Source organism: Stegodyphus dumicola, chromosome X2 (assembly GCF_044657685.1).
Source record: "Stegodyphus dumicola isolate Sdum_Otavi_A_Nest chromosome X2, ASM4465768v1".
In the NCBI taxonomy this organism is placed as follows: domain Eukaryota; kingdom Metazoa; phylum Arthropoda; class Arachnida; order Araneae; family Eresidae; genus Stegodyphus; species Stegodyphus dumicola.
The window spans coordinates 156,516,013-156,535,041 of NC_140781.1; the positions used below are offsets into that span (position 1 = coordinate 156,516,013).

At 31.5% G+C, this 19,029-nt stretch overlaps 1 protein-coding gene across 1 annotated transcript in view; it reads left to right on the top strand.

The window, feature by feature from the left end:
* LOC118188810 (LON peptidase N-terminal domain and RING finger protein 3) overlaps positions 1 to 18,537 on the top strand; it is a 119,956-nt gene extending 101,419 nt beyond the window's left edge. Inside the window, exon 11 of the mRNA XM_085809038.1 lies at positions 7,805 to 18,537. Coding sequence (XP_085665164.1) covers positions 7,805 to 8,091 — 287 coding nt within the window. The 3' untranslated portion in view covers positions 8,092 to 18,537. The remainder of the gene's footprint in view (positions 1 to 7,804) is intronic.
* The last annotated feature ends 492 nt before the right edge of the window (positions 18,538 to 19,029 follow it).

Here is a 19,029-nt window from a genome sequence, read left to right on the forward strand (position 1 = left end):
ACTATCCATCCTCAAAAGGGATCCTCGCCTGGAAATGTCGACGCCTTGTTCGAAAGATCGAGCTCGGGAAGCTGCCGAAATCATACCAGGGTCGAAAAGAAACTCAAGACTACCAGCTATTCTCCATCCCAGAAGCTCTTAGGTTGAGACCTTCGTCTGCCTTGTGACCGCCTGTTTAGTCGCCCTACGGATGCGCCTTCATCGCTTGAGGAACACATCCAAGATGCCCAGGCCCGGTTTGAGGGGATGCACCGTTCTGCACGAAAGCGAGTCAACTTGGCGACGGAGAAAATGAAGACCAGATGCGACACAAGAGCTACTAGACAGAGATCCAACAAAGGAGACAAGGTGTGGTTGTGGAACCCAATTCAACGAAAATGACTGAGTCCTAAATTACAGTCACCTTCGGATGGTCCATATACAGTGCTGAACACGAATGACGTCGTGGTTCGGATCCGTGAGTCTTCGAACTCTTACGACAGGTTAGCTTATTACTATGGCCATAGTACATAATGTAAATAATTGTAAATAGTATAAGACCATGGTCCATTTTGTTTTTAAATGTGTATTTGATAGCATTTGATTTGTTTTATGTATTGCATTTATTGTTCATGTTGTTTATTATTGTAATGTTTGTGCCTCAGTTGCATTTATGCCACAGTTGTAAGTTTAGCTTCCTGTCCAGGGATTGTACTGCCCAGGACGTGCAGTCCTTGGGAAGGGGGCAGTGTTACGAATTTGGTATTTAAAAAGCTAATGTTAGTTTAATTATAAATTAAATGGTTTTATTTCTCACGCAGTGCAGCGCGTGACGAATATTAAAAGAAAGCTAAGCCGGAAAAATTAAAAATACAACAGCGCATGCGTTAAATAAATAAATATCTCTTTTTGATTTCGAGAAAGTGCTGGAAAATTCTAGCGCGTGATTTTAAAAGCTTATAAAAGGAGTAAAACATCTCAGTTCGTAGTAGTTGCTTAGTTTGTTGTTGTTTAGAAAACTGCTGTTGTTGATTATAGCGAATTCGCGGATTAGCGTTCTTTAGCTGTTATGAATTACGTTCTATTGTACATTTGAGTAGTTAAAAGATAACTACTGTGAGATATTGTAATACTTCATGATAATTTGAGAAAATTTAAGCATTTTTGTTGTGATAATAATAAATTTTTGTTCATTTTTCATCGGATTTGTGCATTCATTTCATAACGAACCCGTACGTACGCAACAATATATAAGAGCTCAAGTAATAATCTAAAATGATAACAAAAATTACAATGATAGAAGTGAAACTTTTGCTTTCCTGATTTTTTTTAATAAGATTATGTTTAGCGATGTAAAACCTCCATGCTGTACAATGACTGCCTTCGATTCCCTTCCGTCCCGCACGAGCGTCTTAAACAAAGGTGCGCCATCGCGAAAGGGTTAAAGCCGCAACTTATAGCATTATGCAAAAAATTAAACTTTAACCCTTAACTAGTCTTTTATTTTTCAGTTTCCTAACTAAAACTCTCCATTTTTTTACTATGTATTTTTAATTAGTGCAACAGCACAAAAGATTCTACAAATATTTTCCCAAAAATTTTTGTATTTTAAAATATTTTTATGGTGCAAAACAAATGGTAAATAATTATCTTGAGTTAACTCGTGTATTTTGTTAAAAATGAACAAAAAAAAAATTTTTAAATAATTTTTGTGTTTTAATAATCATAAATTGAATATTGATATGTATAGAGAAAAATGTTAAAGAAATTATTAAAAAGAAACAAAATATAAAGAAATGCACAATTTTAGTTCAAATTTGAAACATTATGATAGGAATTGAAGCATGGTACAGTAAAAGTCCAGAAATCCGCAGAGCTTGGGACCAGAGATTGTGCAAAATTCAGGATTTTGCGGATTTCAGGACAGAAAAGATAAATCATAATATTCGACTAAAGGTGCAAAATAAATAAGGCGTATTAGATACATTTAATTAAATTATTATATACATTATTGCAATAACTTATTATATGCATTAAATTATTATTGCATATATAAATCGATTATATTATTCATTGTATTATATTATATGAACACAGCATCGAGGTTTGCCGATTTTGCCTCGTGCAAATATTTCCAGTTTCGGATTCCGGTGTTAGAATGGCTGTTGCTGTAAAATTTCAACAGCTTTTTATTTTTTCATATATCATACACAATCATCTCACAATTCGATACGATTCTGCTATAAACCGAGGAGTAGCACCTGCCACCATCTTTTGCAGAATTTGCGCTTTTTGCATTATCGTCAATGCAATGTGTTTACGTTTTTAAGTTGTAAGCAGTAAAATCATGAGTGCGTTTCTTTTCTGTCAATGTATTAAAAAGGGCTGAAATTTAAAATATTCTTAATTTATCCACAAAATATCCAGATAAAAAAAAAGGCAGCACTAGATAATCTCGTGAAATAACAAAGCTCAGAAAATACAACAACATGAATCGTGAACTTGAAAGAAGATTTAAGTGAATCGTCTGCTTTTTTACCTCGATGCAGATTAGAGGGGAAAAAACTTTTACCATGATGTCAATAATTTGCTATTTCCGTTATGAATCATTATTATTTGGTAATTATGACGTCATTAATTGGAAAGTATTTTTTCTTCGATATTTTGAACTCAATGTTGAGGTGAACCTATAAACGGAATGTTTATATTTTGAGAGGCAACGCAGATTTCAGGTTGGCGGATTTTCTGTATTTGACTGTACTATACATAAAAAGGTGTGTTACAATCTGCCCGAAAAAAGCATGTTAATAAAAGTTTTTACAACTGAATTCACAAACTGTTAATTCACTTGTTTCCTGCCAAATTGAAAAACAGGCTGAATTTTAAATCTAATGCACTTGATAGAGATAAAATAGCCTCACAGGTGGATGGATATGTGTCCAGATTGAACGAAGTGTGTCATAAAACTCATGTATTCTCATCTTACAGAAATTGTGAAGGTCGCTAGCATAGCTGCAAACCGCAATGTGAGTTTATTCGGAATAAATAAGGTTCTATTCATGAACCTTATGGAGTCCATGAACTATAAATCATGAGTTCACTTGTGTTAATTACCTTCATCAATTTTTTTACAACTAAGTTTATGTAGATAACTAAGCTATTGCTTAAATATTAATTTTTGTATATAATTTATATGCAATATTTTATGACTGCAGTTTACAAAGTTTTACAAATTTATTTTCTCTATTAATTATTTTGAGTAATTTGCAAAATATAATTTTTAGTGACTGTAACATTTATTTTTAAGGACATGTAAACATTTTTAAGGACTGTAACATGTGTTGTATTGGAAAAAATATTGTTTATTTCTGTTAGAATTTGTTCTTTAATCTGTTCTATTTTCAAATTTGTTTCTTTAATCTCAAGTCCCCACAGTTAGCCAATATAGAACTCAAAAGAATCTGTTAAACTTTTAGCATTGATAATTGTGACAAAACTTGGATATAAGTTCTTTCTGTGGATGTGAAGCATTGTCATCCATTCATTAACAGATTAAAGTTCATGTAGTAGTTTTAATTCATTGTTATTCAGATTTTGAAGAACGAATATAATGTGTTTCCATTTTGGGTATATAATTAGTGAGTAATAAGGTAAATTGTGTCCTCTCTTAGGTTTATCTGCAGAAAATGTAGTCATAAGAATAAAATTTGTTATTCTTCAGTTAAAGATTAATTATAATTCTAATGCTTAGCAGCCATTTCCATTATGATATCAACAGCTTAAAGTCATTTTTAAATGTTCTCCAAGGTAACTATATTAGCCTGGTTTTCTCTGGTTAGAGTATTTACTATAATTTTTTATTTGATGATGAAGGATTATTACTTCCATTTTTGAATAGATATTAAAAACTGTTGGAAAAGCTTTAAACATTTGTAAAATTTGTATTTGCATTTATTCTGTGAATTATTTAATGAAACTAAAGGTACTCAAAGATGTATAATTATTTTACAATATAAAAATTATATGGAATTTCCTTTCAAATACTTAAAAATATGTATGTAAGACAGCAAAATATGAAGAAAACTTTATTATCGAATTCAGCTTAATTGGAAACAGTCCTTTAAATTCTTAATTTAATTGCATACACCCACTCTTCAAAGCTCCATACTGTACCATGTTACAACACTTTTTCCCTGCAGTAACCACAGTGTGAAATCTTTTGTCCGATCACTACTGAGGATTAAAACAAAAACTTTCCAAGCTTATAAATACTACTGCAGCTATTACACAACACTTTTGCTGCTTGCTCTGCCTAGGATGTTTTAACCATCAAGCTAGTGTGATTTTCCCTCCTCTCATGTATGTGCGACAGTTTTTCTTGGTTATGACTCAAAAAGTGATCGGTTTGATCATGTGTAGTCAGCTCTCTGCTAAGATCAATCTTTGTAATGTGACTGCAAACCTGTAAAATACCGCATATATTTTTTCAAAAAAGGTGTTCTTAAGCTTTTTTAAAGTTATTGTTAAATTTCCTGGATTCATATTTGCAGCAAAAATTAAGAACAAAGTTTTTTTATTTTTATTTTTTTTTTTCAATTGCTTAAGGCATCCTTTTTAAGTATAAACACAAGGCATGCTAAACTTCCACCAGGTGATAATTTCAGGTCATGTTCTTGTATATAGCAGAGTTGCCAACTCTCCCGATTTAGGCGGGAGATTCCCGACTTTCGACCGGTCTCCCGCCAACCCGATTTACAATATATTTCTCCCGACTTTTTCTTTTTCTTAAAATTTCTCACGATTTTTATGAAAATTGGCTTAATACTTGTTACATGAACCAAAAAAAAAAAAAAGGATTTTGGACGTCTAAAAGCAATTGAATTTATCTAGATTATATCTAAAACAAAATCTTGCGAATCAGATGAGAAATTTTTCTGCTTTGTGAGTGAGAGCATACGTATCCAGAAACATCCTTCTCCAGTTTTCCAATGGGCACCGAGCTCCACTGCGTGTCATCTGGCATATATCAGCCAATGAGCACACAGCAAGCTCAAGGCTGTTATTTGTATGTTCTTTAGTTAATTCATTCATCTTGTCCTGAGTTGTGTGAGTACACTTGTGCCTTCGGGAAATAGTTTTAGAAATTATCATCTTTTGTTATCTCTGCAAGAAAGGTGAAATACTCGTGTACGTTTCAAAAATCGTACACAGTTGACTTTTCTTCCATTATTTCCTCAAGGAAATGTAATAAATTTGCGATGTGTACCGTCTGTCGTTGCGATTTTTCGATTTCGCATGGTGGAGGGGTGGATGTTCTCAAACATGTGCATACACAAAAACACAAGGACAACATGAGTTGTTTTAAAAAAAAAAACGAAAAATTTAATTTTTCTTCTGATCTGAAAAGAACCAAAAAGTTATTAATGCAGAATGTCTGTTCTCTGCCTTTTTACTGGAGCACAACCTGCCACTGAATGCATCGGATCACGCTGCAGCTTTATTTAGAAAAATGTTTCCCGATAGTGAAATTGCTAAGAAATATTCAAGTTCAAGGACCAAAACACATTGTTGATTTTTATTATTATCTTGAAAGGAGTTCTAAAAGGAAGGAAAAATTGAAACAATTCCAACAGCTGCATAACTAATATTAGTGATGACGCATTAGAAAAACTTTTATTAGCGAAAGCAGGCCTATGTAGCAATTGCTATGAACAAAATTATGAAGTTTCTTTCTTAACGAAAGCAAAATCTGCCACTGTTCATAACATTTGTACAAAAACTGATTAAAGTGTCTTCCCCCCCAAACGATGCAGTGTAAAGTATTTTTGTGTTGCTTTCATTTAAGAATTAGTAACTATTTAAAGTAAATTCTTTATTAAAAACTATATTTTTGTCATTTAAAAAGTATTTTTAACATTGTGAAAATCTCTTGATTTCTTAAAAAAGTCTCCTGATTTTTGAGTGTCATAGGTTGGCAAGTATGATATAGGTAAGGATTTGCATTCAGTTTATGTAGCATGTTGTCTCTTGGTCTTATAGACCTTGTTTGTGAATTTAAATGTATTATCTTTATTGTGGACAATGTGAGTAAAAGTAAATTACTTTTGAAAATTTTAATTTTTTTTACTGATTTAAATACGAGGGTAAGTTGAAAAATAAGTTTCCCCTCTCGACTGTGGTCAGAGTTGTGTATGAAAGTCAAAAAATAGAATGAGACATTAAAGATATGACATACCTTTATTTTTCTGCGTAGGTACCAAGTACATTGAGACATTTGTCATATCGCTTGATAAGCTTCAAAAAGCCCTCCAGGAAAAAATCAGGGCTTTGCATATGGAAGAAGCGTTGAACGGCTTGTTTCACTTCAGTATTGCTTCCAAAGCGCCTTCCCCCGAGATTTTTCTTCAAAGCCGGACACAGATGGAAGTCTCTTGGTGCGAGATCAGGACTGTATGGCGGATGGTGTAGGCGCTCCCAACCAAGAGTTGCAATATGGTTTTGCGTTGCCGTCGCCGAATGTGGTCTGACATTGTCATCCAACAGCAGAACGCCAGATGTGAGAAGGCCAGGCCGCTTTTTCCAAATCGCCTCTTTCAATTTCGACAGAGTGTCACAGTAGCGCGTAGCATTGATGGTTCCAACCTCCAAAAAGTCCAACAACAAAACTCCTTGGGCATCCCAGAAAACTGTGAGAAGCATTTTACCTGCAGAAGGAGTTGTCTTGAACTTCTTTCGGACAGGTGATGACGGATGTTTCCATTCCATAGATGCGACCTTCGATTCTGGCGTGAAATGGTGGACCCACGTTTCATCCCCCGTCACAATCTGAAACAGAAAGTCATTGCCATCTTCATGGTAACGCATGAGATGTTCCAGGCTGACCCCCATGCGTTGTTCCTTGTGGGTCGAGGTCAATTGTCGGGGCACCCATCGTGCTGACACTTTTCTGTATCGAAGAATGTCGTGTATGATGTTTTGAGCTCACTCATGTGAGATTCCAAGTTCTTCCGCTACTTCATCGATGGTGATACGCCGGTTCGCTCTAATCATGTCATCCACCTTCCTGACATTTGCATCTGTAGTGGCCGTGCGAGTCCGTCCAGCTCTCGGTATGTGCTCCACTTGCTGACGTCCATCACTGAATGTGCGACACCATCTCCGCACCATTTGCTTCGACATCACACCTGGCCCATAGACTTCCACGAGGCGGTTATGAATTTCTGTTCCTGATGCTCCACGTGCCCATTCATAGCGGATAACTGCTCTCACTTCCTCCTTTGACCATAAATTCAAAACGCACCTTCTTTCCATACCTACCGGGTCTCAAATGAGAGGCAGGTGTCCGCTTTGTGCAGGCACTGCAACAGCGCCATCTGCTTGATTTGCAGCGACCTCTACCCAATGGTGTATCAGTGACTTGCGCGTTTTCCTGCTGTGTCGCCTTTCGCCCATAGCCGTTCAACGCTTCTTCCATATGCAAATCATGAATTTTTCTTGGAGGACTTTTGAAGCTTATCAAGCGATATGACAAATGTCTCAACGTACTCGTACGAGAATAATAAAATAAAGGTATGTCATATCTTTAATGTCTCATTCTATTTTTGACTTTCATACACAACTCTGACTACAGTTGACAGGGGAAACTTATTTTTCAACTTATCCTCGTACTTTAAAACAATTTACTAAAACATTAATTATAAAGAATTTAAATTACTTATTAAGAAAACTGCATAATAATTTGGTTCTATGTACAAGAATTTGTTTGTCCAACATGCAGCATAATTCAATATAATTAATTGCATTTTGTCTTTAACTGTCATTACAGGTATTAAAAAATTGCATGATGAAGTGTATAAAGTATCTCAAGCATGGTTTATGCGCCTACCTTCTGATACAAAGCGCCAAATTTTGCTGCATTTTGGACCTATGCCTCCTGTTGAAAGTAATTATTTGAACTCCCCAAATGGTCCTTCTTGGTTCTGGTGGATGCTTGCAGTTTTGCCTTTAGAACCTAGATCACAGTTGATGATTTTGTCTATGACATCTTTGCCTCGGCGACTTAATACTTTGTATAGGGTACTTTTGCACCTGCAGTCAAGCATCACCACATGACTAAGATATGCATCAAGGAATTTGGATTGGAGCAATATTTATAACAATGGTTTATTTAAAATGTTTCTTGGAGCCATATTAATAGCTATTTTATTTTATGTAGGTTTGTTGTAATCTTATGCAAGATATTTATGTATAATTTAAAACTGTATGTGTGTGTGTGAATTGACTTCTTCAGAACTTAATTGTAAAATCAATAGTCTGTCAGTTTGTATTGCTTGCTTTAATATTTGTCAATTGTGTTAAATATTAATATATTATAAATATGGAATTATATTAAAATTTTTCATTTAAATTTATGTGTGTCTTCATATAGAAGATTAGTCTTAAAAACCAGTCTGTACACTGTGGGGAAATAACTGTTTGAACAGTTTTTTCTTGCATACATGTCTTTACTTGTTCTTGCTTAAAGTGGAATGCATTTTTCGCATATTCTGAATTTACTTAGCCATGTAATGCAAGAGTTTTAGTGAGTGCAGCATTTTCATCGTCTTGCAAATTTCATATATGCAACAGTTGTCCAAAAACCGTTATTTTAAGTGTTTTCTTTTATTGTAATATTCATTAATGTGATGTGACTAGTTAGTTATTATATAGAGTGATTCATTTAAAAATAACGTTTTTTATTATCTGTTTATTTGAACAACAATATAATTCAAAACAATTTATATTTCATGTACAATATATGTGGGAGAATTCTCACTTTTGTATTAAATACTGAAAATGCTCTCTGCCCTGAAGGCATGGCTAAGCATGTACAGAGATTGATTCTGAGCACTCATTGGAGCCATGTAATATTAATAGCACAGGTTTTGTTGGTAATAGTTTGCTTTAAATTCCGTGCTAGGTTTGTTGTGTTCCTGCACATTTGTTCAAGTTGTTTCTTATCAATACTATACATTTTGTTAGGAATGTTCTGCTTCAAATCTTACTCTACATGGCCTAGGCCATTAGAATCCTATGCTGTATGTTGTAGGATATTGGAAGGTTTGAAGTAGAACATTTACCAGTAAAATCAACTGTACTACTAGGACGGGGGTTCCAAAGAACAGCGAGAACATGAGACATGTTCAGCTGGGCCTTCAGGAGGGTGGAATTACTTTTGAGCATTTTCTGGGGAGACTGAGTATCTCCCATTTGAAGTGCAATAAATTTTTAGTAGCTTAATGCTTATTCAAATAAATAAATAATGGAAAGCATCAGTTTTATATGAATCATCCTGGCTTATAGTTCTGTTATATACATGCACCTAGTAGTAAAATGCAAATATGTATAAGCAACCTGAAATGTCTTTGTAGTGTTTAAAAATGTGTTAAACAATTAAATTTGCATTATTGAGTGTTATTCAGTTTTTCATATGACTGACACTTCTGACACAAATGATCTAACAACATTGCATACTTTAGAACTATGCAAGTAGTACTGCCAATTGATGTAGATTGAAAAGTAAAAATTATTATCAAAATACAGCTACACTCTGCCTCATTTCTATAAAGAATATAAATACATTTTTTGCTGCAGTTGAAATGACTTGATAAAGAACTAAATTTATTTAGTAGAAACAAAACATTGTACCTAACTGCTGTTCGTATGCACTCACTTATATTAAGTAATTTTTATGTATACTATCTTGGGCTTCTATAAACAGTGAAGATATTATGTAAATTCATTTTACATAATATTTAGAAATACACATGACAAAATTAATTGTATATTGTTAAGAAATTCCTTCTGTGCAGTATTGTTATGTATAAAATTTTTGCATGAGCAGGGAACCTCATAGGAAGAATATCTGTGGGGGATGGTATCGTCTTATTTAAAAAGCTTGTAATTTAAACTGTAATGGCAACTAGTTCATAATTTTTTTTTAAAGAAACTCATGAAACACAGACATTTCAGGTTACTAGCTGAAGATGTTGTCTTTGAGAAATGTTAAAATGTTTGGATTCTGTACCGTTTTTGATGACATAACCAGAACAAGCAGATGCCATTTCCTTTTTTAAAATTGTTATTAAGAAATATAGTTTATGGTTCTAATATGCTTGTTTAAACACTACTTTAAATTTTTTTTCATTAATTTTTGCTGTGATTTTTTTAAACTAATGTCGTACTTGTAAGAAGTTTAATGTATTGATAGCTTCTCTATGATTAGTCTTAAATGTTTCACATATGAAAAAGCTGATGCTTAATAAAGTATTTATTGATATTTTATACATAACTTATCTTGTGCTGTGTTATATTTATTGACTTTCACTTATAATTTTATGTTGTATGTTATACCGGTAATATTTATGTATTAAAAATGTTATGAATATACTTGTTAACAACCATATTGGCTGTCACATTTACTATGCAAATAGTAATCAAAAGACTGCTGAACTCGTGAAATTGTCATAGCATGTTGCCTACCTGTCTTACTGTCACACAACTTAGTCTTCAAAGAATTCTTTTATGGTTAATTATCTAGTCAGTCTGACTAATCTAATGAAAGTTTGGAATTGATTAAAGGACAACACTATTTTCTGTGCAACACTTTCTGCTCTGTGTCTAGGGTAATTTATAAATAAATGCTTAGTGTTGAATTTTTTATTCAGTGCTGAATTTTTTGTTCATAAATGAATTTCCCCATGTTGTCATGAAATCTTGTTAATGTGTAGTGGAAATGTTAAAAAGAGTTAATGTAATTAATGGTAAGAACACTTTTATATTGATTGCTACATTCTTGGATAGAGGGAATGCACGAAATAAATAGGTTTGGAGCAAACAGCACTGTTTTAGCATTCTTAGTATTTGCAACAAATTGAAAAAATTCAATGGAAGGACTAAATGCTTTTGGAGAATTCAGTTCTAATCTGAATCATTTCAACAATATGCTATCATTAAAGTATGTTACTGAAAATGTATTGCACAGCTATTATTATATCCTCTTTCATGCATATGTTTTTCTATTGTAATTTATTATGCATTGTAATGTAAAACACACTGAATGCTTGTTCTTGTTATGGTTTTGACTTCAAATTTGGACTTTTTTTCTTTTAACTCCATTTTTTTTTCCAAAAAGAATATATATATATGTGTGTGTGATGTAATTTCACAAACTATTGTTCAAAATCATATTTATTATTAACCCTCTGAGTGACAGGACTGCTTTTAGCCAGTCATGAGATTTTTTTAATACTTGGTATATATTAAAGTATGTTTCTTTCTTACTTCCTCTGATGAAGTAAATATCATCTTAATGAATCAAATTGTATGATAAAGAGACTAAATTAAGTAATTACATAAGTTTAGCTAGTGAATGCTGTTGAAATACAGTTTTTCTGGAGTAGTTTCCAAAAGCCATGCTACTTGGAGGGTTGTTATTACTTATTGAGTAGAGTTTTGTACTCAATAATATGCCTGTGTATAATATTCTGCTATATTTGTTATTAACGTGAATCTGGCTTGTGACTTTACTATGCTATTATGAATCAGAACTAAGCCTTGACTGTTGATCTTACTTATCACACAAATATTTATTGTTGTTATGACAACAATAAATATTTGTGTGATATTCTTATGAATTTTACATAATCCAAAGACGTATATCGTGAGGCACAATTTTCTGAAATTGCTAAACTTGATAACTGTATAAGAGAAAACATATTGTGAGTAATAATATGTACAGTAATTGGTTTCCTACAGAATTAAGGGTAGAATTAATTAATATAAATCACTTTTAAGATAATTTATGAATTTATCTGCCGAGAAAATTGGTATTAAAGGAAGTCATATTTTATGTGATATTATGCATCTGAAGTATAGATATTGTTTTTTTAATCTAGAAATTATTCAGGTTGATGTATGTTTGCATTCTAAGTGGCTTTCTACAAAAATCCAAATTTTCTGAATCAATGGTTTCTTTTTTCACGAACTTATCTTGATACAAATTGATTTGATATTCTGCAGATGGGTTTGTAGTGCTTATATTGTAAGCAAAACAGGCAAATAAAATTTGGTTTAATATTCTGCATATATGTTAATAATATTTAGCACACTGAGGTGATGCTTGGACCCTCTATTTTAGATATTCACTATTTTAATACAGCATATAGAGTTAAATGTTATCTCTGGTAAAAATTAATAATTTTCTTTAACTTCTAGTTTTTTTCTTTGAATTTCATCTCTTTTCTAATTGATGTTATGCTAACTATCGTTTTATGGAAATATTTAGCAACGTTTATGATTTCAAAATTCTAGTTTTCAGTAAACTAATTTTTTGGTGATCATGAGGAAAACTGGACAATTATATTAGGAATACTTGATACCCTGTCCTATGATGTTTAATCATATTAAGGTAATAGTAGTGAAAATAGTACATTATTTATGCATTAAAGAGTTAAAGCACTGTTAAAACTGTAAAATGCCTGCTTAATGCTTAATATGATTTAAACACACATATTTACTTCTAAGAGATCATGCATCTGGTTAGTATATGAGTGAATGCTTTTGAACATCATAGTAAAGTAGTTATAAAGTATCGACAATATGAGGGCCATTCAAATGAACAGTGAGTGTTTTTAAGTTCTGAAAAAGCTTTACTTTGTTTAGATTAGATTCATTTCTCAGGATTTCCTCTTTGCATTGCATTAAAAAATTCTTGTTCTGTATATCAGTATCTGTAATTTCATCTTCAGAGGATCTAAACCGTTAAAGCAGAGATTTGATATTCCTGCCTCTACTAACACTTTGAGATGACTTTGTGAGGAGGGGAGAATCACTGAAAGATAATATGTTGTATTAGTATGTTGTTTCAGTTTTATAGCCTTAAATAAGTTTACATTTATGGAATTGCATTTTGTGCTTGTGTGGAGTAAAATGTATTGATTTTTCAATGGTTAAAATATAGCATCTATGCATAAACAATAATTGGCATGGAAAAGAGAATCTATCAAAAATATATTTGCTTCTGTTTCTTATTGTAGATATATAATGTTTATTCTGATTACATTTTTAATAATCATTCAGTTGATATATTATCAGGGCCTGAAAAGTATATTTCAGTCAAAAAAATTTTTAAAGAAATAATTTAAAGAATGGCTGCTTCACAAACTTATCATGGATCATGTAATTGGGAATCAAATGATTGTACATCATTAGTGAACTCTCCTCCCCCCCTCCCGAAGAGTATTTGAGTGTTGAAAGATTTTTCCATTTGAGTGAGAAGAAATTCATTTATGAAGAATTTTACCACTAGGTAGGCCTATTGCAGCTTTGGTGGTAAAAGGAAATACAGAAAATCCAACCTCATATGAATGAAACTTTCCTGTGTCCTTTAATTTGTATTTCTATAAATGAGAACAATAAATATCCTCATTTTTGAACTAAGATAATCCAAAATAATTCCTTGTTTGCAAGTGTAATTTATATTAATCAGAGTTTGTCTAAAATATGTTATCTGTTCATTTTGCTTCAGCATTCAAATGTCATAAAATTAGATTTATCTTCTTTGTAAAATCTTTTTATTAAGTGCATAAATTAATAAATAGCATTTATTTTCATAATTAACATGTTCTTTGGTGTACCAATCTTTTTATATTTTGCTATATTTTAATTTACCTTGATTTGTGCAAAAATATTTTTCTTCTCTATATAACTTAGCTATCTGCATTCACAGAAGTAGTTAATTTTGCCTGCTGATAATGCTGTGAAATAAGGACTTCAGCAGTTCATACCTAAATATGCATCATAGGTTAAGGATTTCAGTAATTCATAATCTAAATATGCATCATAGCTTGGTTATCTCTAGGGATCTATCTTCAAATTTCTCATTCAATGTTATTAATTCATGTTGGAGTTTAAGAAGTATTGTTTGGAATTAAGTTTTGACTGCTTTCTAAGAGATTTGTAGACCTGAATATTAAAAATTATTTAATTTGAATTTTGAAATCTAGTGAAGTTTTATGTTTGAAACATAGATTAAATATGCATTGGCTTGATATTAACGATGAATAGCTGTAATATGTAATATAAATGTGTTGCAACATGATGAGTTTTGTAAAACAGATTCTAGAGATGGGACATGAGCATTGGAGGTTAATATAGAGATTTAAGTCAGATGTTTGAAGTACAAAGATCATTGCAAAAGTCTATCCCCCACACTAGTGTCACGTGTATGTAAAGTATAGATCGGTTGGTAGTTAAATTAGCGGAATTACAATCTCTGATGTATGAGTGAGAAATACATTGTTACTGCTGTATAACTTGTATGGAGGTTTATCAGAAAGCAGATAGTAATAGGTAGATCAGACTTCAGCTGTAATATTTTCTTGAAGTTTATTCATGATTGTTTTAATGTTCAGTTACAAAAAGATTTAATTTTTTATTGCTATCTAAGGAACTGCTTAAGAGGGTTCAGAAATAGCTAGTGAATAGGTTCTGTTATAATCTGAGAATATGATGATAAATTATAATACTAACTAGGTAGATGTGGCATTTAATTTGGTGTTAGAAATCTTACTTGCATATCAAAAACTGCTTCTTTGCAGAAAGTTTTTTTTTCCGTGTTTGTTTATTAATTTAAATCACTTTGGTAGAGGAACGATATATGTTGCTTTTAAGGCCATTTGTATTGGAGATAGCTTATGCCCTGAATGGCCTAACCATATTGCATCAGATATATTGGCTTCTTCTCCAAAATGACTTTATTGCAATGGTTTATAAAATTTTCTTTAATTTTTTATTAAAAGTATGTAGATAATCAAAATAAATATAAATAAAATATTAGAAACAAGGTAACAGCTATCATCTGAGATCAGCACTGAATAAATACCATGAAGATGCTACCACTAGACTAAGGTTTGGTTTGGTTTGGCTTATGTGATTATGGCAAAGCCTCGAGGGCTATCTGTCTAAAGGGAAGGATGCCTTCATGGAGGACTTTCTAAGGAAAACTAGTTCATATACACGTTACACATGGGGAAACTATGAAGATGGCCATGAAGCCAGACCATTCGCAGGATTTGAACCTTGGACCAAACTTCCAGTGTTCAGCGTTTTTACCGCTCGACCGCTGATGGGCCGGGTAAATATAGGCCATATGATTTCACTGTATCTTTAGATCTCTAGCAAATTTTTAATTATGTACAGTTTTAAAGTATTGTTTTCAATTTTTGAAAAGTGGATGTATTTTTAATGTGCCACCTGAGCATTGACACATATATTTAAATATAGTTTAATGATAGTTTTTAAGTAGTGTAATTGTATGTGAAAAAACTGGTTAATGATTTTGTTGTTCATATATTTTATATAATAAGATATTGCCGAAGATAATTATGGAATGGATATGGGAAAACATCATGTGCCAAACAAGGTATTCTCTTATATCGCAATAAAATTTATGTAAAATACATCCTAAAATATGAACCACAATCCATCTTTTGGTCAATGAGCACTTATATAATTATTCTTTGTTTTTATATTTTTAATAATTTAATTACATTTTTTAACCTTGAATATGTGCATTAAATATAGTTTAGCAATATTTACAGTTTTTTTCCCATATTCATTCTATATATGGTTATGGTTTTCTGTGTATTATCATGGTCATGGTAATAAATACAAACTATGCATTTTACTTCATGTTGTTTATATTGTACTAAATTTATGTAGAATTTTAGAAAAGTCATGTAAGTAATAGTTACTGAAAAACTGAACTGCCAGCCTGTGCATCAGAAATGTGTCGTAAATGAAAATAAAAACGTGAATATAAATTTTAAAAAATAAATTTTTATTTACGTTTTATGTTTTCATTTGATTGCACATTTTTAATATATGCATGCATTTTTGCACTCTCCAGAACTATCATCTGTACTACTTAATACAAATTTCAACCTTTGTTAAGAAATTTTGAATTCTAGTGTTACATGTGAATGCAGTAATGTGAAATGTTGTTTATGTGATATTTGTTGTACATAAGTAGAGCAGAAAAAAGGTGTAATCTTTTTTTTTCTTTGCTTATAAATCTATTTTCACAGCTTAGCCCCCTTTACCCAAAAAGTGGATTCTAGATTTATTAATTCATCAGAGATTACCTAAGTATAGTGATATCCAGTGTTACTAATTTATAAAAAATACAGTTACCTTGCCAAAATATTAAGATAATATATTACTATAATTTTGATTGGGATTGCAATACAATATGCTGCAGAAAATTGCTTAAAAAGATGTATGCATAAGTGTGTAAAATGGTATCAAAATGTTGCCAATCTACCAACCAAAGTACATGACAAATTAGTGTAGAAAATTATGTTTTTTTAGATGGTGGCCAAAATAAAAAGTGTAAAATAATAATTGCTTCTGCTCATACAGAATAAACTATGAGGTTAATTGACATTGTTGGGAGCTTAAGATAAGTTCAAGAGAGAATTATGCTTATTTTTAAGTATAATAATTTTGATTTATACTTTTTTGTTAAAAATGGAAGTGACCTCAGATAGTGTATAAACAGTCATAGTAGCATAATCAAATGCCTTGAGCTTATTATTTCTTGCTGCCTGATGAATAACTTTCTAAAATTTCTGATGTAGCCAAAGTAGTTTGGAAGAGATAATATACTTGAAAATTTTATCTTGTTAGACTAAAGATGTCATTTTACATTTATGATAGTTCATGTTATTTTTTTTAACCAGTGAGTGAATAATTTTAGAATTGTAATGTACAATTCATAAACTTCATTTTTAAACTTAAACAGTAAAAAATTATTATACTTTATATGTTTTTGTGTTTATTAACCCATTATCTTAATATTTTATCTTTACTGTCATATCTCCCACCATGATGCAAATTAACCTATATAAGGACAGATTGATTGAAGTTAAGGGATAGCTTTTGGCAATAACCACTGACATCTCTGAACTCTTTTTTGGTCAGCTCTTAAGATTTACCTGAACTGCCATCACCCTTTGCTAGTCGCGTCACTTCTATGATTCAAGAGACTTCAGCCAAAACTTGAAGTAATACTTTGCTTCATGAATTGCTTAATGAAATTACTGAAGTGTTTCATTAACTTTTAAATCCAGTAAAAGCAGTTACTTGTTCTGTCTTATACGATGTTTGCAAGTTGTTGAGTTGAAGTTATAATGAAAAAAAATATAATAAACCTTACGAGTTCAGTATTGCTGTAAGACTTAAGATGGGGCAATAAGTTGCTTGACTGTTTACAGGGAGCCAAAATTTAATACTGAAGTAGTTAGCTTCCTTGTACCTTAAAATCTTAATATTATTAGTTGTAAAATAATTCTGTATTTTAATTATTTGAGAAGGGGGAACATTTAATTTTCAAAAGAACCTCAAATAATGTTGCTAAAATTTTCTAAGTTGTTCTTAACTACCATGCAAAAATACTATTTAGAAGTTAGCCTCACATTAAATGTTTTAATTGTGAATGTATTTATTGCACTTTTCAAATATCTTACTTTCTCTTCACAGAGCACTATACGTTTAAACATATTTTTTAAATCATTGTATTGACATTCCTATTATTAGGGCTTGGATAAATATGTAAAATGATAGCATTAATTTTTTGAAGTACTGTAGCCATTTCATAATGATCTCAATTTTTACTAATGTGGAAAATAATTAAGTATTCTAAAAAATTGTGAACTTTGGAGATGGGGGGTATTGAATATTATTAAAAGGCACATCATTTATTTAAATAATAATTTGTTTAAGTAATTATCATTACTTAGACAAATAAAATTTGTTTAAGTAATCTCTCGTTTATCTTTAATGTGAAAAGAATTATAAGCTAGTTTTTGTATGTGGAAAGCTCAGTTTAGAAGGCCAAATAGTCATGTGTCTCATAATGTGTCCTGATTAAATTTTTTGGATTGAGGTTTAAGCATACGTTTTTCAATAGCAAGCATAATCATTTTAAATATTAAGAAGGCAATTAGTTGTGACATAATGACACATGTTTAAATAGACACAGTAATTTTTGTTAGATTACAAATAAGTGCGTATTTACAGCTTAAATGTATTGAAATGGTTCTCTAAATTATTCTCATTAGTTCTGTCTGTCTGTTTATAGTTTCTTTTCCCTTAGATATTTAAGTGTATGATATAGATAGATAAAATTTTTTTTGAAGTTTTTCTACACATGTATCTGGCTCTACTTGTTATTTTTTATGTGTTGTTTTATTTATTTATTAAATTCAGATGTATTTTTCTTTTAAATCTGTTTTGACGACATTTGGAGAAGGCTATTTTATAACCAAAGATATGATGTAAATTCCATCTTATGTATGTGTCAATTTATTTCAAGTTCATATTGAATGTATTTAATAAAGCATTGATATTTTGAAGTTAATGTTTTATTTTGCAACATGGGATTTCGGAAATACAAAGTTCTGTATACTGTGGAATACTTAATTACTAAAATGTGAAATAAATTGAATTATACGTGTCTACCTGTTGTGAAATTTGTTTCGTGTTACATTTTCGTGAATATTTTATCATTATTTGATTATATAAGTTTTTGGAATGATTATTAAAAAATTGTCATTTAAATCCGATTTCTTATATGGAAAGATATATCCTATTTATGATCAAGGAACAGTATAATTTTGGAAAGGGGGGATATTATATGAAAAAAAAAACTAAAAAATGTTCTTCAATGCCACGGTCTTCCTGCTGGTCTTTCCTGACTGCATCATCACTCCACGGGTCTCGATCAACCGATGTTGATGCTGTAATTTGTCGTGCGACTGGATTAAGCAGCTCGTATTTCAGTTCCACCGTTGAACAATATCGGCAGCTTTCTGGGCAAGGTCTTCTAGACAGGGCGTCGGCGTTTCCGTGTTATGATCCCTTACGATGACGGATAGCGATGTCATATTCCTGGAGTCTCTGTATGCACCAGGCTATTTGACCCTCAGTATTCTTAAAATTTAAAAGCCA